This window comes from Rana temporaria, chromosome 12 (assembly GCF_905171775.1).
Source record: "Rana temporaria chromosome 12, aRanTem1.1, whole genome shotgun sequence".
NCBI classification, from domain to species: domain Eukaryota; kingdom Metazoa; phylum Chordata; class Amphibia; order Anura; family Ranidae; genus Rana; species Rana temporaria.
The window spans coordinates 75,622,516-75,642,831 of record NC_053500.1 but is presented as its reverse complement, the minus strand read 5'-3'; the positions used below and the strand labels follow the sequence as shown (position 1 = coordinate 75,642,831).

At 42.9% G+C, this 20,316-nt stretch overlaps 1 protein-coding gene across 7 annotated transcripts in view; it reads right to left on the bottom strand.

The window, feature by feature from the left end:
• Positions 1–20,316, bottom strand: part of ATP6V0A1 (ATPase H+ transporting V0 subunit a1) — a 145,284-nt gene that overhangs the window by 103,083 nt on the left and 21,885 nt on the right. For all 7 annotated transcript variants that reach the window (XM_040331000.1, XM_040330998.1, XM_040331001.1 and 4 more), the window contains exons 2-4: positions 7,514–7,656; positions 3,808–3,886; positions 3,109–3,206 (exon numbers count right to left, since the gene is read on the bottom strand). In XM_040331000.1, the coding sequence (XP_040186934.1) occupies positions 3,109–3,206; positions 3,808–3,886; positions 7,514–7,630 (294 nt within the window). In that variant the 5' untranslated portion in view covers positions 7,631–7,656. The remainder of the gene's footprint in view (positions 1–3,108; positions 3,207–3,807; positions 3,887–7,513; positions 7,657–20,316) is intronic.

Sequence of the window (20,316 nt, the reverse complement as noted above, 5' to 3'; positions counted from 1 at the left end):
TGTCAGTTTTCCAGGCGGATCTGATTGGACGCTCCATTCAGCTCCATGGAGAGACAGATTTCAGCAGTGACATGTCCGCTGACATCCACCGATATCTGATCCGATCCTGTCCGTGAAATCCAGACAGATGGAAACCCTATTTTCCATCAGTCTAGAGAATCGGATGAAAACAAACAGGCTGTCCGTTTTCATCCGATCTCCATAGAGGACAGCGGGGCTTTGACAGGCCCATCTCCGCACAATGAGCAGAGATGGACCTGTCATCCGCCAGCTCAGCAGATCAATCCCTGCTAAGCAAAGCGGACAAGGACAAGCCCATGTGAAAGGACCCTAACTCCCTTATATAGAAGTTTTCTGAAACACTTCATAGAAAACACATTCACATCAATGCAACAGAAATATAGTATATTAAACAGCAACATTTTATCTGCACCCAAGACTGCTGTGCTGTAACATGAACTCTATTAGGCTACATTCACACTGGCAATTTAGCGGGGGTTAAAAGTGCCCTGGTGGTGGCTGAAAAGTGCTGCTATAACAGCGGTAAAGCGCTGCTAAGCCCCAGTGTGAAAGTAGCCTAAATATTGTTTTGGAAACACTTTCTTAGTTTGAATCCGTTGACAAAAGAAACTTTGCTATATTATACCTTTTGTTTTTTGCACAAATGAGCCTATTTTCAATATAGAACTATTATATTGTGTTTTTAACAATGTTGATTTTTAGGGTTATCATATGCTTTGTAATCCACCAGGATAATTTTATTGCATTATTTATTTTAGCTGTTGTTCCACTTTTTATTTTTATAAATACTCTTTACACTCAAAAGTGGAAGTTCAGCTGATCTGCCATCCCCTGCAGTTTGGCACCTTTCGGCCCCACCCCCTGCTTACTGGATTTGACCGACAGTGGCAGAGGCCAATGGCTCCCGCTGCTCTCAGTTAAGCCTGAGAAACAGTGGAGAGGGAAGTGAAGACTTGTAGACGAGCACAGAGCTGGATCAATACAGGCAAGTGCTATGCCCCGTACACATGATCACTTTTTGTGATGAAAAAAAAAATGACATTTTTAAAAACGTCATTTAAAATGATTGTGCTAAACATAATTTTTTGTCTTCTGAAAAACAACCAAAAAAAATTCGAACATGCTTAAATTTTTTATGTGATTTTTAAAAAATATAATTTTTTGTGTCGTAAAAAATGATCGTGTGTGGGCAAAAACGACGTTTTAAACCCGCACATGCCCAGAAGCAAGTTATGAGACGGGAGGTAAAACTACCATTCATAATAGAGTAAGCACATTCATCACGCTGTAACAGACAAAAAAGCACGAATCGTCTTTTACTAACAAGAATAGAACTTCCCCTTTAGAGTGCCGTCGCTTTGTTCATCATTTTTCAAAAACGATGGTGTGTGGGCAACATCATTTTTAAAGCGGGAGTTCACCCATTTGTAAAAAAAAAATTTTTCTCCCCTTAGCTTCCTGCTCGTTCGGTCTAGGGGAATCGGCTATTTGTATTAAAATATGAGCAGTACTTACCCGTTTTCGAGCTGCATCTTCTTCCGTCGCTTCCGGGTATGGGTCTTCGGGAGCGGGCGTTCCTTCTTGATTGACAGTCTTCCGAAAGGCTTCCGACGGTCGCATCCATCGCGTCACTCGTAGCCGAAAGAAGCCGAACGTCGGTGCGGCTCTATACTGCGCCTGCGCACCGACGTTCGGCTTCTTTCGGAAAATCGTGACGCGATGGATGCGACCGTCGGAAGCCTCTCGGAAGCCTGTCAATCAAGAAGGAACGCCCATTCCCGAAGCCCATACCCGAAAGCGACGGAGAGGATGCATCTCGTAAACGGGTAAGTACTGCACATATTTTAAAATAAATAGCCGATTCCCCTAGTAAAAACGAGCAGGAATCTAAGGGGGAAAAGTGCCCTCTAAGGGTGAACCCCCGCTTTAATGATGAAGTTGGAAAAATTTCATTTTTTTCCATGATAAAAAATGACATTTTTTTTTCATCACAAAAAGTGATCGTGTGTACACGGCATTAGAGGGGTGGAAGGAGAGAAACAGGCACTGAAAGTTTTTTACCTTAGTGCAAAAAATGCAGGTAAAAAAACTTATGCCTTTAGAACCACTTAGAGGGCCAGATCCTCAAAAGGGATACGCAGGCGTATCTGCTGATACGCCGTCGTATCCCTGTTTCTATCTATGCGGCTGATTCACAGAATCAGTTACGCATAGATATTCCCAAGATCCGGCAGGTGTAATAGTTTTACACTGTCGGATCTTAGGATGCAGTACCTCGGCCGCCGCTGGGGGCATTTCTCGTTGAAATTCCGCGTCGGGTATGCAAATTAGCACTTACGGAGATCCACGAAGCGGTTTCCGTTCGTGAAGTCTCCGTAAGTTGTTAGTTTGCAAACGCAAAATTAGGGCTGCTTTTACAAAGTGTAAAGTTAGTACACCATGTAAAAGCAGACCCTTCTTTCCCGCGACGCTGTCAAATTATTTTTTTTAAAACATTTTTTTCCCGCCGCATCTCTTTTTTTTCCCGACGCAACTTTTTTTACCCGGCGCGATTCACAAAACTCGGCGCAACGTAACTTCGCGCAAAGCACGTCGGAAAAATCGCGCCGGCAGCATGCGCAGTACGTCCGGCGCGGGAGCGTGCCTAATTTAAATGGGACTCGCCCCATTAGATTGGGCACGCCTTGCGCCGGACGGATTTAAGTTACACCGCTGAAAATTTCTAGGCAAGTGCTTTGTGGATCGGGCACTTAGGTAGAAATTTTGCGGCGGTGTAACTTAAATCCCAAAAATTAAGTTGCGCCCGCTGTACGTGGATCTGGCCCTAAATGTCCACAGCCTGGTCACATTGTGTCTGCATTTGGCTTCCATCTATCACCATATCTTACCTGCCCATCTCAATTTTACATATTGATTAACATACTATAAAAATGCAGACCTCTTAAAGGAGGAGCCAGGAGCAGCGAAGAGGGACCCAAGAAGAGGAGGATTCAGGCTGCCCTGTGCAAATCCATTGCAACAGAGCAGGTAATTATAGGTTTTTTGTTTTAACCAAGACTTTACAAATTACTTTAGTCTGAAACTCACCTCAAGGTCAATCATGTCCCTTGGAAAGGGTACTTCTGGGTTCTCACCAGTGTCAAGAATAGGGATATTCGCCTTCTTAATTTCTTTCTCCACAAACCCTATAAAATATCATTGCAATCATTTTTAGACATCTCTAAAACATAGGTAGGTCTATGACAACTGTCAGTCTAAAAAGGTAAATATAGGTAATTAATAAACACGCTGAAAGTCTACATTAGGGTCAGTCTTTCACTTGCAGTTGCTAAAAGATTATCACTGCAATAGCACAGAAGGGCATAGAACTGCTTCTTGTAAAATAGTACATGCTGCCCCTATAGACAGATCCCATGTCGGCATCCCAATCATTTCTATTGGGACACGCCACTTCACAGGCACAGCCGCTGTGTCTTCATATAACATGTGGGTGGCTGTGGGTCCTCACCCTGTATGCGTTCAGGGATCCATACCAGCATGTTGCATTAGGACCCAGCACCTGAGCCCGTGCAGGTGCGTGTCCCAATAAAAATGAATGGAATACCGGCACAGGGATGCACGCAACAACTGTGCATACCCTTGCCAGTAAAGGATGGCCCTGCACGGGACAACCATGTCTGCGCTCCATGGGAATGGGGTCTTACTGCCACTAAAGAAGGGTGATTAGGTGGTTAGAGTGGGCCCCTCAGTACAAGGGAAGAGACAACGAACGGATCTAAAACTTACGTAATTTTCGATCCATTTCTTCGCATCTTCTAACCTCATTGACAAACTTCCTTTGGAAAACATTGACATCAGGATTCAACTGCAAAAAAAGAAAAAATGTCATGTAGAAAACAAAGCAATGAATGAAACTTCTACTGATATCAGTGAAACAATATATTCTTAACCAGCTTCCTGCTTTTTGCAAGACTACATAACCCATGGTTCCCTGCCATGACCCCACTGTATTGCTGTTCTGTCCAAGCCAAAGTCAAAGAGGACATAATTAGGAACCTTTTATATGTGCATTTTCCAGAGAGGTACATTGCCACTACTTTTATTATGCAGTCTGACTTTTTTCACATGGTCCCGAAAGTCAACTGGTTCAGCAAGACCATGTGTACTGCTGTCTGTTTAACAGAAGCTGGTCTAATGACCGACTTCTGTTGAAGGTCTTGCTGGAAAACCAGCATTCAATCAGTGCTTGATCGGTGTATTCTGACTGGGGAAGTCCCCCCTGTCTGTATACAAGCTCAGTGTGGGAGAGCCCCACATCACACATTGTTGTGTTGTTGTAGGGGATCTCTCAATAGCTTGAACGAAAAAAAAAAAGAGCATGTATATCCTGCGTAGTCTCTACCCTGAGTGAATATGAATAGGATGCTACAAAAGGGAGATAAAGTGAGAGCAAAATTAATTGTAGACACAAGCATAAATAAAATTATTGTAGAATGATTCTAAGGTTTTTATGGGGACTATATGCATACCTCCCAATGTTTTCAGACGGAAAAGAGGGACAACTATTAATGTAGGCATAGGACACACACTCCTGCCATGCCCCCTTAATGGGGAATTACATACAAAAATAATTGATGAAACCCACAGGTGCTTTTTTTTACCACTACTATTCCTTTATACTGGCTTTGAAATTAACAACTGCAGAAGTTTAGAATTTGGATGAATGGCTTAGCACTGGGAAAGAATACTAGTGCATTTTATATACAACTATATAGATCAGACCAAAATGAGGAAGAAATGAAGAGGAAAGAGGGACTTTGTTCCAAATCAGAGACAGTCCCTCAAAATTAGGGACAAATAGAGAACATGATTGGACTTTTAAGGCACAGATAATAAGCAATCAAAATTGATTGAACTTATTGTTGAACTTCCAGTGACCAGTATGAGAGAGTGCGAGTGATGACGACAAATTTAACACAGCTGTTCCCCATTCACATCTGAGACCTTGTAACACTAACAAATCACATGACACCGGGGAGGGAAAATGGCTAATTGAGCCCAATTTGGACTATTTCACTTAGGGGTGTACTCACTTTTGTTGCCAGTGGTTTAGACATGAATGGCTGTGTGTTGAGTTATTTTGAGAGGAGAGCACATTTTTCACTGTTATACAAGCTGTACACTCACTACTTTACATTGTAGCAAAGTGTCATTTCTTTAGTTTTGTCACATGAAAAGATATAATAATATATTTTCACTTTTGTGAGATACTGTATATGCACACAGAATTTTAAAGAAACATGATGAAACTATTGAAAACTGAAATTATATATTATACAAATTTTTGCCTTTTTTATTTTAAACATAGGTTTTAAAGTGTTACTAAACCCAGGACCCTGTATTCACTATATCTAGTCGACCACAGAGCATGGAAATTCAATTATAAAACTGCCAAATACATTTTCTCCTCAGCAGTATATAGCAGTCTTATGACTTCTTTGAGTGTCTGGTTAAAGCTTGTAGGAGTCATTCGCCTCCGACTGTCCTATGAGGCTGCAGGACCCCTGACCCGATCTGGACAGTGCTAATCTGCCCTGTGCTTTTTCCTAAGAAAAAAAACAAACACACACACACCAAACTGAGCATGTGTTCTCTACTATCAGCAGATGGATTGGGGACTGTGGATGAAGGGGAGGATCAGAGAAGACAGGATCAAACTGTCTTTTTACACAATGCAGGGGATTAACCTTTAGGTTCCACAGTGTGTATAACAAGCATGCTTTACTGCATATACAGACTGATTGTACCATTGTGGGTGTAGTGAAACTTTAATTGTGTCTCTACTATGGAAATTGCCCTTTGCCCTTTGACAAGGCAACCTATCTCAGACATAACTGAAAGTGAGTAGCATTATCCTCAGTGGGGACAAACAAAACACTAGTTAAAAGTCACCAAAAGTTTAATACTCCTCTAATCCAAAGTGTGTAACTTTGTCAACAAAAAAAAATATTTTAGACCCACTCAGGTGATGACATATAATTGGGATATAAAGAAACTTCGAGCTTAGTTGGCTCAGATTCACCAAGGCTGCATCAAAATGTCGTTGGAAGGATTTTAAAACGTTGAAAACTAAGGAGCTTTATTTGGCAGTGAAACTTTTTCCCTGGCTGATCAATAGGCTTCATTTCCATGGAAGTTTTTACAGCCACTTTTCTGAGCGCTTTTTGCAGCTTAAAAACAGCTCTCCATGTTAGTCTATGGCCTCATGCCCACCATGACGTTTTTGAGCTGTAGATGGCTGAGCCGTTTTTAAGCTGCAAAAAAAAAACCAGGACCAGTGCGTTCTGAAGCTCCAGAGTAGAGCTCTAAAAACGCCAGACGTTAAAAAAACTTTAAAAAGCTCCAGCTCAAAAAAAAAAAAAGTGGCTGTAAAAACGTCCATGGAAATGAAGCCTTAGAGGTATTGAAGCCTACTAAGCAGCTTGAGGTGTTATGCCTGGTGACTAGGGTCCAGGTTGTGTGCTGGGAGCTGCGAGTTCCTCCCATTACGTTTTTTTGGGGAACAGAGTGATGGTTTGTTTATATAGACAAATTAAACCTTATTTTCATTTCAGCAGTGTAAATAATATAATACATTTCACATACCTACAGCTAGACATCCATTTATAACTCATGTTTTTTTTTTTGTTTTGTTATATCTAGTCTCTCATGGTACACAGAACATGGTAATGCAATTATTTTAGTAATTATAAACTGTTAAATACCCTTTCTTATCAGCAGTATATAGCAGTCTTGTGACTTCTATGAGTGTCTGGCTAAAGCTTGTAAGAGGTGTTTTCATACTGCACTGGCTGTCCTATCAGGATGCAGAACCCCTGATCCTCTGTCTGGACAGTGCTGATCACATGGACTCTCCCAAGAAAAAAACTCTCTAGCAACACACACCATACTGAGCATGTGCAGCCTGACTCCAGTAAAGTCTTATCTGGACCTCTTTTGGAGTCAGTGGAAGAAGGAGGAGGATCTGTGCATAAAGGAACAAACAGCCATTTTACACAATGCAGAGGATTAACCCCTTAGGGTCCATAGTGAGTATAACAAGCATGCTTTACTGCATATACACACCGGTTTTACTGTTGTGAGTTTAGTAACACTATAAGTTCACCAACAGCCTGTTCACATTTATTGCATGAAAAATACTTTGTTTCCTACAATGATTATTTTTTCATTTAGGATTATCCTCCTAGCAAGCACAAATGACTGCAAACACAATTTATTGCTCATCACTGTGAGTAACAGGAAATGTGTTTGCTTTCCATATTCCAAAGTAGTGTGAAGCATCAAGTGCCTATTGAGAGCTGTTCCTTTTTTGAAGAAGACAAGTCACCCTGTAATGGACAGAACAAAGGAGCGCAGGCAAGGCAGACGTTATGTGCTTTTTACATTATAAGTTTTTTTTTCCTATTATACAGACCGATTAAAAAATACTTACATCTCGGAACTGCACTTTTCCCAGCTCGCCCAGTTCACTGACACAACAGTAGGCAGCTTCAGACTGGAGAAAAAGCTGCGCCAGCGTCATTTCTTCACTCCTGAAAAGTTCCCCCATCTTTACAGATTTGTCTGCTGCTTATCCTAAAAAGGAAACAAATTTACATATGACTATGCAAGTTTCTCTAACACAGTATTAGGATGCAATAAAAAAAAAAAAGGTTTCCTTACTTAACTAAAAACAAAAAGGGATGACCCTTGCTTGTTGCCTTGCTTGTTGTTTCCCTACTAATACGTGAAAAGCAACAGCCATTGTATCACTGTAAATAAAAAATGGTGGACAAGCATCCGAGCACAAGCTAAATACTGAATGACTTGAAGTAATAATTCCTAGGTATTCATGCAATCTGCAAACATCAGCTGATATGTGAAGCAAGTAAAAACAAGGCACTGGATTAACACAATAAATTAGCTCAAATAGATGGTTACAGCAGTTCTGGTAAGGCTCCTTTCAATAAAACTGAGGTGTCCCAAAACAGGGCTCAACAAAATCCGGGCGCCCGGTCGCAATTGCGACAAGAAATTGTAACCTGACGCCCGCCGGTAATTGAGGCCACGGCCTCAATTACGGGCTGTCACGGGAGCGCACGGAGGCACAGGATCCTGTGTCTCTGTGCCCCCCCGCCGCGCAATCGCGGCAGGCCCACGACGGCCGGTAATTGAGGCCGTGGCTTTGCAGCCTTGTGAAGGCCCAAGCTTCCTTCTGTGACCTGGCACCATCTGGTGGTGGCCATTGGCCATTACAAGTAAAACAGCAGTTCTTAAAGCTGTGGTTCCCCCTTAAAAACAACATTTTTTTATTCCACTGCCCCCCCACATTCCATCACGATTAATGCTCTTAATATATTTTTCCTGCTGTACATACCTGGGTACAGCATCTTCACCCGTGCATCCGGGTTGCGAGTCCCGCGGGAGTGGGCGTTCCTCACAGGCTGTTGATTGACGTTTTCCCCAAAAACGAGCTCTCCCCCCGTCGCGTAAGCCGCGTCACGGTTGGCGAAAGGAGCCGAACGGCGAGTCGGCGCTATACTGCGCATGCGCATCGCCGTTCGGCTCCTTTCGCCAATCGTGACGCGGCTTACGCGACGGGGGGAGAGCTCGTTTTTGGGCAAAACGTCAATCAACAGCCTGTGAGGAACGCCCACTCCCGCGGGACTCGCAACCCGGATGCACGGGTGAAGATGCTGTACCCAGGTATGTACAGCAGGAAAAAAATATTAAGAGCATTAATCGTGATGGAATGTGGGGGGGCAGTGGAATAAAACAAAGTTGTTTTTAAGGGGGAACCACCGCTTTAAAGTGTTTTTTCACTGTTATCTCCTTCCCTCTAATTAGAACCCCCAAACATTATATATTTTTTTTATTCTAACACCCTAGAGAATAAAATGGCGATCGTTGCAATACTTTCTGTCACGCCGTATTTGCACAGCGGTCTTACAAGCGCACTTTTTTTGGGAAAAAATACACTTTTTTTAATAAAAAAAAAAAAGACAACAGTAAATTTATCCCAATTTTTTTTATATTGTGAAAGATAATGTTACGCTGAGTAAATTGATACCCAACATGTCACTCTTCAAAATTGCGTCCGCTCGTGGAATGCCGACAAACTTTTACCCTTTAAAATCTCCATAGGCAACGTTTAAAAAATTCTACCGGTTGCATGTTTTGAGTTACAGAGGAGGTCTAGGGCCAGAATTATTGCTCTCGCTCCAACGATCGCGGCGATACCTCACATGTGTGATTTGAATACCGTTTACATATGCAGGCGCTACTCAGGTATGTGTTCGCTTCTGCGCGCAAGCTTGGCGGGACGGGCGTGTTTTCTGGCTCCTAACTTTTTTTGCTGGCTCCTAGATTCCAAGCAAATTTGTCAAACCCCAAAAGCAGGGAAGTCAGATTTAAAAGGTTCCTATGCACAAGGTTCCATGGGAGAACACAAGAAGTCTGACGCCACGTACACACGATCGGAATTTCTGACAACAAAACCATATATTTTTTCAGACGAAATGTTGCCTCAAACTTGTGTTGCATACACACGGTCACACAAATGTTGCCTGAAATTCTGAACGGCAAGAACGCGGTGACGTTCCACACTATGACGAGTCGAGAAAAATTAAGTTAAAAAATTAAGTTCAATGATTCCGAGCACGCTTCAAATTTTTGTGCGTCGGAATTGCATATAGACGATTGGAATTTCCGACAAGAACTTTTGTTGTCGGAAAAATTGAGGACCAGCTCTCAAACATTTGTTGTCGGAAATTCTGACAGCAAATGTCCGATGGAGCCTACACGCGGTCGGAATATCAGACCAAAAGCTCACATCGAACATTTGTTGTTGGAAATCCTAAAGGGAACCTGTCAGGAAAGCAGTTTTTTGCAAAAGCTCCCATTTAGTGCCACCACTCTACAACTCCTATAACGAATGCCAGTCCCTGAACAAAGCACCCATCTGAAGCATCACACATAGGACCTGGAACAATCATCACGTCAGGCAAAGGCAGGTTCAAGTGCTAACCCTGACAGGTTCTCTTTAAAGTGCAGTGTTTCAGTAAAAAAAATGAAACCTTGGAAATAGTTTAGACTTGAAATAAGAGATTTTTTAACCTTTTTGCCCCTTACAGTAATACTGACACCCATGGAGTGATGACTGTGGTACAGAGAGATTTGGCTAGATGAACAAAGAATGGTTTTATTTTCTTATTGTTGACCTAATCAAACCAACAGTCAACAGAATATCAAATTCTTCCCACAAAGGACTCCTACAGAACATCAAACTGATCATATTTACACCAAGACAACACACTAAAGAAAACTGTATCCCTTATATTAACCACTTGCTGACGGCCGTACGACTTTGTACGGCCTCAGCGCGGCTCCCAATTTCTAACAGGCCGTGTTTTTACAGCCTCTCCTTTACACGTTCCCCGCGCGCGCTCCCGAGCGCGCGGCGGGGAACTTCTGTACTGGCCGTGTCCCTTGGACACAGCCAGTCACAGATCGCCATGAACGGCCAATCGGAGCGGCCGTTTCCTAGGCGATCTGTGCGGCCAATGAGAGATGATCTCATATGTTTACATATGAGATCATCTCTCATTCCCGGCTCTCGCAGACAGTGGTGCTGTCAGGGGAGAGAGGAGACGGATCTGTGTCTCTTGTACATAGAGACATAGATCGGTCACCCCCCCAGTCACCCCCCCTCCCCCACAGTTAGAACACTAATTAGGGTACACATTTAACCCCTTCCTCACCCCCTAGTGTTAACCCTTCCCTGCCAGTCACATTTATACAGTAATTAGTGCATATTTATAGCACTGATTGCAGTATAAATGTGAATGGCGCCAAAAATGTGTCAAAAGTGTCCGATGTGTCCGCCATAACGGCGCAGTCCCAATAAAAATCGCAGATCGCCGCCATTTCTAGTAAAAAAAAAGCATTTATACAGTAATTAGTGCATATTTATAGCACTGATTGCAGTATAAATGTGAATGGCGCCAAAAATGTGTCAAAAGTGTCCGATGTGTCCGCCATAACGGCGCAGTCCCAATAAAAATCGCAGATCGCCGCCATTTCTAGTAAAAAAAAAGCATTTATACAGTAATTAGTGCATATTTATAGCACTGATTGCAGTATAAATGTGAATGGCGCCAAAAATGTGTCAAAAGTGTCCGATGTGTCCGCCATAACGTCGCAGTCCCAATAAAAATCGCAGATCGCCGCCATTTCTAGTAAAAAAAAAAATTTATACAGTAATTAGTGCATATTTATAGCACTGATTGCAGTATAAATGTGAATGGCGCCAAAAATGTGTCAAAAGTGTCCGATGTGTCCGCCATAACGTCGCAGTCCCAATAAAAATCGCAGATCGCCGCCATTTCTAGTAAAAAAAAAAAAAAAAAATAATAATAATTCTGTCCCTTATTTTGTAGGCGCTATAACTTTTGCGCAAACCAGTCGCTTATTGCGATTTTTTTTTTTTTTACTAAAAATATGTAGAATACGTATCGGCCTAGACTGAGGATAAAAAAAAAAACGTAAAAAAAAAAATTGAGCTATTTATTATAGCAACAAAGTAAAAATATTTTATTTTTTTTCAAAATTGTCGCTCTATTTTTGTTTATAGCGCAAAAAATAAAAACCGCAGAGGTGATCAAATACCACCAAAAGAAAGCTCTATTTGTGGGGAAAAAAGGACGTTAATTTTGTTTGGGAGCCACGTCGCACGACCGCGCAATTGTCAGTTAAAGCGACGCAGTGCCGAATCGCAAAAAGTCCTCTGGTCAGGAAGGGGTTTAAGTGCCCAGTAAGGAAGTGGTTAATAAACAGAACCAAACAGCGCCCCACATAAGTAACATCAGGGGGGGGGGGGGTGTAATATAAATGTAGCCACATAACTATGTATGTGTATCCTATCCCTCCCAATCGCCTGTTTTGTATCCGCTCCCTCCCAATCGCCTGTTTTGCTGCGGGGTTGTCTTTAATTGTCATACTCTTTTCTGATGTCATTGGGAGTTCCTGCAACCTCCTGGGATATGCATTGTGCACATGGAGGAGGGCTTCAGAGAGAACAAGATGTCATTACTGCTTGGGATGGAATAAGGCACCATTCACACTTGACGTTTCCTGAACCTGTGACAAAGTGCACAGAAAACGCGTGCTTTCAGCGAGTTTCTAAAACACACTGCAAATGTACGTCACGCTTGTGGTGCCATTAATAGTTAAAGGGGTTGTAAAGATATTAAAAAAAATAACAAACATGTTATACTTACCTCCACTGTGCAGCTTGTTTTGCAGAGTGGCCCCGATACACGTCTTCTGTGGTCCCTCGTCGGCTGTCTCTGGTCCTGCCCGCAAGAACTTTCCACATTCATGCGAGCGAGCACGATAGTAAGTTCTTGCGGGCGCGCTCCCGTGATACAGCCGGTGGCTATAGCCACTCACTGTATCACTCAGGCCCGCCCTCCGGCACACCCTGTCATTGGATGTGATTGACAGAAGCAAGAGCCAATGGCTGCGCTGCTTTCAATCCATCCACTCTAGCCAATCAATGACCAGGCTGAGCGGCGAAGAGGACGTCGGGGGTGAGCGCCGTAGGTAAACGGGCTCAGGTAAGTAAAACGGGGGGAGGGGTGGGCAGTATTGTCAGATGTTTTTTTACCTTAATGCATAGGATGCATTAAGGTGAAAAAACATGTACCTTAAGTGTCCCTTTAATGGCACCTCAATTGCAGGTAGTAGGCATGCATTTGCCACACTTTGTTGCACTACAAACGCTAAAAACGGGCCTTACTTCACTCCAAAAAAAGGTTTCAGAGCTTCTCTATGCATATTCCTGCTACCTGTCTGCTGGAATAACTAGTGGACCTGAACCTGCGGTCCAACAGGAGATCCCCTTTAACTTCTGCTGGTTTCGCTTGTGGTTCTTCTGATCCCGGACTGACACTTGTAAACATATACTCAGATGATCTTTCTGGTCAGTATCTCCGTTCCGAGGTTCTGCGATCCTCCTGTCCCTTGACACCAACTGTTCCACTCTCATGGGTGCTTGAGCAGAGATGGCAAGAAGCGATCCTTGTATTTCACTCTGACAATGTGAAACCAATCAAGGAGCACCTACTATTATCCACCAAAACACTGTAGCCGTTAGACCCTTTTCCCACTGGGGTGGTTTTCAGGCACTTTAGAGCTGCAAATAGTCTCTGCTGAGCGCCTGAAACCGCCTTCCATTCACACTGGGGTGGGGCACTTGCGGGACATTTCAAAAAGTCCTGCAAGCAGCATCTTTGGGGCAGTTTAGAATAAATGAATTGGAATGAATGGGAAGCGCTGCAACATGGGAGTTTTTAAGACAGGCACGACCCTAGTGTAAAAGGGGTCTTAGAGAGTGTTGTTTAGAACCACTGGCTGTGTGCACCTTGTGAGTATAGCCTGTGCTGCCAAGTGTACAGGTAAACTCAAGGGGCTAGATTCAGAGAGGTGAGCGGATCTTTAGCGCCGCCGCAAGTTTTTCAGGCAAGTGCTTTATTCACAAAGCACTTGCCTGTAAGGTTGCGGCGGCGTATGGCGTAAATCCACCCGGCGGAATTCAAATTCGGTGGGTAGGGGGCGTGTATCCATTAAATGATGCGCGTCCCCACGCCGAACGAACTGCGCACGCGCCGGCCACGACTGAATCCCAGTGCGCATGCTCAAAATGACGTCGGCAACTCGTCATGCTTTCGTCGTGAACGTAAATTACGTCCAGCCGTATTCGCGAACGACTTACGCAAACGACGTAAAAAATTCAAAACTCGGCGCGGGAACGACGGCCATACTTAACATAGGATACGCCACACATACCCCTCATATAGCAGGGGTAACTATACGCCAGAAAAAGCCGAACGCAAACAAAGTAAAAAAAAAGCGCCGGACGGTCGCTCGTTTCTGAATCGGCGCAACTCCTCATTTGCATATTCCTTGCGTATACAAACGGAAGCGCCACCTAGCGGCCAGCATGAGATTGCAGCCTAAGATCCGACGGTGTAAGTCACTTACACCTGTCGGATCTTAGGGATATCTATGCGTAACCTGATTCTATGAATCAGGCGCATAGAAACGACGGCCGGACTCAGAGATACGACGGCGTATCAGGAGATACGCCGGCGTATCTGTTTTCTGAATCCGGCCCAAGGACACTGCATTTCAGGCAAGATCAATACGTATTTTATGTACTTGATGAAAACTTTCTTAGCCGGAAAAAGAAAACTACTGCAGTCATCACAGAGAAAAAAGAAAATACAAAGAGACAAAAAAAGTTTGGTGCTTTACTACCGACTACAACAGGTTGGCTTAAAAAGATGGAGGATAATCAACCAAAATGGAAGACTCAATACTTACTGAGCAACAACAACAAGAGAAATACACTAAGACCCAGGGGCTTTGGAATCAGATTGTCCTCTCTGCAGAGGGTACGGCCCTGCTCGGAATGTAATACCTCAAATGGGTGCCACTGCTCGAATATATTGGTCACCCGGATCCAGTACCATCTCAGCTCTCTCCTTCCCCTAACCCCTCCTTTTCTTCTTTCATTCTTTCCATTTCTTTTCCTCCTCTCCCAATTTATTTTGTTTATAGAAAATGGAAAAATGGTTATGGGCAACCTCAGGTTATGCTCCATGTTTCAAACTCTATCTTCGGTGACGACACGAGGACTGTGGAAATCTGATCGCAATCATTTCTTTTTATCATCCAACGATTTCACTTTGCTTGTATTGAATGTGCATTTTCCAAACTGTCTTTTTCCTAGATCCACGATCTATATGTTTGACGTTTTCATTGTCTACACAATATTGTAATGACTTGTATTTTCCCATTTTGGGCGTTAATAAAAATGATATTTGAACAAAACAAAAAAAAAGTATATCCGAAACTGTCCAAGGCAGAAATAATTATAACAGCAATAGTCACACATGCCTACAAAGCTTTTCATAATGCTTTTTTCCTTATAAAGATCCAGATTTACATGAACAGACATCCTTTTATGTGCCTTGTTTAATAAATCACCACAATTATACAAGTCCCAAATACACAAGTATATCAAATATATATATAAAAAGAAAAGATAAGCATTACAGCATTTGCATCACGAATCCTAGAAGATAGCAGAAATGACACACCTTATATTCTGATGTTTGATCTGACCCACAAATAAATTTGTAACGAAACAAAGTCTGATGATGACTTTAGGAAGGGAACTGAGAAACCATCAGGAAGCTGTAGTTTTCTAGTGAAAGCCAACAAATCTCTACATGTGAACTTTCTGCAAATACCGCGTATACCACATGAAACAAGCTGTTCTTGCATGTTTTATGAACAAGGGAAAAATGTATACGGCAGGAATCCAAGATCACTTGAGAGCAGCGTGACCAAACAAAAATGGGTATGCCAGCTCGCTGCTCGCTCTATAGAGGCATCACATGTGCAGCAGCTGATCTTTCTAATAAACAGAAAGCAATTATCAGATTAATCACTGCTCAACAGTGCAATCCAACGCCATATGCAATTACCGACTGAATAATCATTCCGGACATTAAAAATTAGGATTCTGATTGGTTAGCTTGTATGACTTGGCTCTCAAACATCATGATTAGCTGTGGACAGAAATGAAATCCCTGGATGCAAACTGTCTTCATTTCAGAGCCCCTGATCTTATCAATTTCGGGAACCTGAGCCTTACACCAGCATTTATTTTATTTAACTTACCAAAAGAGAAGATGCTGTTCACTTTTCAAAGTGTTTTTAGTGAATAAGTTGTTCACTTTGAACACCCAAACACATGCAAGGGTAAAATTATCATCACATATGTGTCTAGTAGGGCATGTTGGTGTCACACACAGTAGTTCGTTGTGTTTCAAGTTATGCCTTTGGGCACAAGTACCTGATGATCCCGACAGTCCCTCATTTACTTTTCCAAACCAAGTACAGAATATACAGTGAGAGAAAAAAGCATTTGATCCCCTGCCGATTTGGACTTTGACAGTTTGCCCACTGACAAATAAATGATCAGTCTATAATTTTAATGGTACCTGTGGCCAGGTGACAAGTGCACCCCGTTGGGGTCAGGGATGCACCACAGGGTAGTGAACCCTATGGCCGACTGCTGCTATCTGAGAGGAAGCTTGAACCCAAGATCACCCAGGGCGCGGAGTCTAAGACCCAGCTTTGTGTTCACCAAAGTCCCTAGTGGTGAGGATGGCCTTCACCGCAGCTGGATACAGGTCGCGACCCCTGGCCTCCCCTAGGTCACACTCCACAGAGAGAGAGGGGAAGCAGCAAGCAGGACAAGCGGTAGTGATGGGTAAGCCGAGGTCGGGGCAACAGGCAGACAGGGGTAACCGAGGGACAGGCAAAGGTCAAGATCACAGGCAAACATGAGCAGTCAGGGACAAGCCAAAAATGGTACACAGAGAGATAATCGTAGCACACTGCAGACAGGAACTTAAGCAAAGAACACTGCTTGAACAGCAAAGCAGACTAGCAGTGCAGTGGTTAATATAGGCTTCATGGGATGGCCTAGGGTGGAGCAATACAGGGAGGAAGGTGATAAAAGACAATCAGAAGGAGGGTCAGAGCTCTAATGATCACATGGAGATCAGGTAAGCTGCAGACTTTATTGCAAATCCATGACAACAAAAATATCAATGAAACCACATTTCAAAAAAAGGATGGCAATCACAGGAGGTCAGATGTTTCTTGTAGTTGGCCACCAGGCATGCACACATCACATTTTTTCCCACTCCTCTTTGCAGATCCTCTCCAAGTCATTAAGGTTTTGAGACTGACATTTGGTAACTCAAACCTTTCAGCTCCCTCCACATATTTTCTATAGGATTAAGGTCTGGAGACTGGCTAGGTCACTCCAGGACCTTAATGCAATTCTTCTTGAGCCACTACTTTGTTGCCTGAGCCGCGTGTTTTGGGTCATTGTAATGTAGGAATACCCATCCACAACCCATTTTCAATGCCCTGGCTGAGGGAAGGAGGTTCTCACCCAAGATTTTACTGTGCTTGGCCCCTTTCATTGTCCCTTTGATGCAGTGAAGTTGTCCTGTCGCCTTAGAAAAAAACTCCCCTAAAGCATACTTTTTCCACCTCCATGCTTGACAATGGGGATGGTGTTTTTGGGGTCATAGGCAGCATTCCTCCTCCTTCAAACACAAAGAGTTGAGTTGATGTCAAATGGCTCGATTTTGGTCTCATCTGACCACAACAACATTTTCACCCAGTTCTCCTCTGAATCATTTAGATGTTCATTAGCAAACTTCAGTAGGACCTATACATGTGCTTTCTTGAGCAGGGGGACATTGCGGACGCTGCATGATTTTAGTCCTTCACAGCGTAATGTATTACCAATTGTTTTCTTGGGGACTATGGTCCCAGATGTCTTAAGATCATTGACAAGATTCTCCCTTGTTCTGGGCTGATTTCTCACCGTTCTCATGATCATCGAGGCAAGATCTTGCATGGAGCCCCAGACCGAGGGTGATTGACAGATATTTTGTGTTTCCATTTGCGAATAATCAATAGAGGATAATTTCATGCTCACCTGATTGCGTCTCTGTTTACATCGTGGGTGGTTCCAGTTTCCTTTCCTGAACAAGGACTTTATCTTTAACACTATGGACTTTTACCTTTAATTTTATGTTACTAGCGCTGCATAGACCCATTTTTTATGTTTCTTGAGTCCTGAGGTTGTAAACGAGGGAAGGTTGGGGTTTTTCTTCACAGGAAGTAGAGAACTCTTCCCTCCAGAATTCTTTTGGATATATTTGTCCAAATGATTGCCAAATAAACATTCCCCGTGAAAGGGAAAACCTGCCAGTAACTTCTTACAAGCAAGCTCAGCTGACCAGTTCTTAAGCCACAAAAGTCTGCACATATGTACAGACATGATAGCCAAACGAGAAACCTGCTATATTGAATCCTTTAAGGCGTCAATAGCAAAACACAGTGCCTAAGGAATATCTGCCTTATTTTCAGGCAGATCATTCTCCTGGTTAGGCCTATCAGGCCATCTGATCTGATCCTTTACGGATTGGCAGATACCAATTGTTGCAACAGCTGGCTGAATAGCTGAACTGGCCAAAGAAAAGGAAGCTTTTATTAATGACTCCAATTTCTTATCAACAGGGTGTTTCAAGCCCTGTGCATTATCCACCAGACAAGTTAAGTTCTTGTTTAAGGAACAGACTGCAGCATCCATGGCTGGCATGCTCCATTTCTTAGTGAACTTTTCATCCATGGGATATAAAAGGGAAAACCTCTTAGGAGGAACAAAAATCCAGTCAGGATTTTCCCAATCAGCATACAACGCCTCCTCCGACAGGGGGTGTAGGGGGAAAGCCTGTGTGGCCTCAGGGATCCCAAAGAGGACCAAGAAGGCGAAGTGACCTCTGTAAGAAGCAACTTAAAAGGCAGAGCGAACCATTTCAGTAAGAGTCAGGATCAAGAGCCTCTGTAATTGAGAGGCAGATACCGGCTGGATATCTTCTTGTCCAGATTGCTTGGAAGCAGACTCATCTGCCAGGCCATCCGCAGAATCCTGAACTTTAAGCTCTGCCCCATCCTCAACCCATTCCTGCTCCAGGGAGGGGGATGTCACACTTCTTGCCACCCTGTGGGATGGATGCAATCATGTCAGCAATCCTGTGTTCTAAGCCAGCTAGGCATAGGTGCAGCGACTCAGAATGCCCGAAACCGCTGGTCTTTCAGGGGATGCAACACTAGGGATACGACTAGGTTCATCAGGCACTACTGATGACATAGGTGTGCCCTTCCCTGTAGGGTTAGCCCCGCTCCTTTTTTGAAGACATTTACTAGCGACGAAAAGGGAGTACTTGGGTGCAGATTTAACACACCTCAAAAGGGAGACCCTTTAATAGGGCTCACCCCTATGTAACAATCCTGCTAAGCACCTTAGCCTACCAAGCAACACTTGGTGACTCAGATGACCCGGGTAATGAGAAATGAACCGCTGCAAGTGTCTGGTTTAGAGCCTGCTCTGTGTCCCACAGCTGTCTTCTGCAAGCACCGCATGTTTGGCATACACAGCTTAAAGGTTCACTAAAGGATTTTTTTTAGCTAAATAGCTTCCTTTACCCTACTGCAATTCTGGTTTCATGTCCTCATTGTTCGTTTTTGCTTTGAAGTTGATGTAATCCTTCTCTGATCTCCACACTTCCTGCTTGTCTGTTTCTTTATGAAAAAACTCATAGGAGCTTCTCTCTGTGGTCCCTGATCAAGAAGGTGTGATTACTGTGTGTCTAAAAACCCTCAGAACCAAGAACCAATCAGATTCATTTTAAAAACAAACACTGCCCTCTGTTTGTTTGTTTTTGTTCTGTGGGTCTCTGTACTTCACAGAAACATGAAACTAGATTATAAACTAAAGTGAAACTGCAGGCACATTATATGATTGATTTTTATCTATTTTTAATCATTTTTAAAAGGAATCAGTTAACTATTATGTCTCTATACCCTGTAAACAGTCATTTCAGCCCAAATTTTTTTTTCCTTTACTGATCCTTTAAATAAGCTGTCTGTGCGCTGGGACGTTCTGCGCCTTTTTGTTTTTTAGCAGAGACCCTATTGAATAAAATGGCTGTTATTGCAATATTTTATGTCGCACTGTATTTGCGCAGTGGTCTTTCAAACGCAATATTTTTGGAAAAAATAAACTTTATTTTTATTCATTAAACAGTAATTTTTTTGCATAATGTCAAAGATGATGTTATGCCACAAGAATCGTGATCTTTATTCTAAGCGGAAAAAAATGTGATTCTCATTTTAGCCAGAATCGTGCAGCTCTATCACAGAGGTAACACTTATACTAGAGGTCGACCGATATATCGGTTGGCCGATATATCGGCCGATATTTGGCGTTTTTAAATTAATCGGCATCGGCCGATTTGTGCTTTAAAAAAGCCGATTGATAAGTTCAGCACCGCGACTTGGAAAAGCTTCTGCAATACAAGTCAATGCAAGTGCTTCCCGTAGAAGACCTTCTCTCTCTCTCTCTCCTGGGCAGCCTGCCAAGTTTTAGAAAACATATACAATGTTGCTACTTATCAATTAACTGAACTCCGTGTAGGAGAATTCTCAGTTTAACCATTTAAAGGCTAAATCTTTTTTTACATTTGTTGCTTACAAGTAAAAATCCTGTATTTTCTGCTAGAAAATTACTTGGAACCCCCAAACATTATATATTTT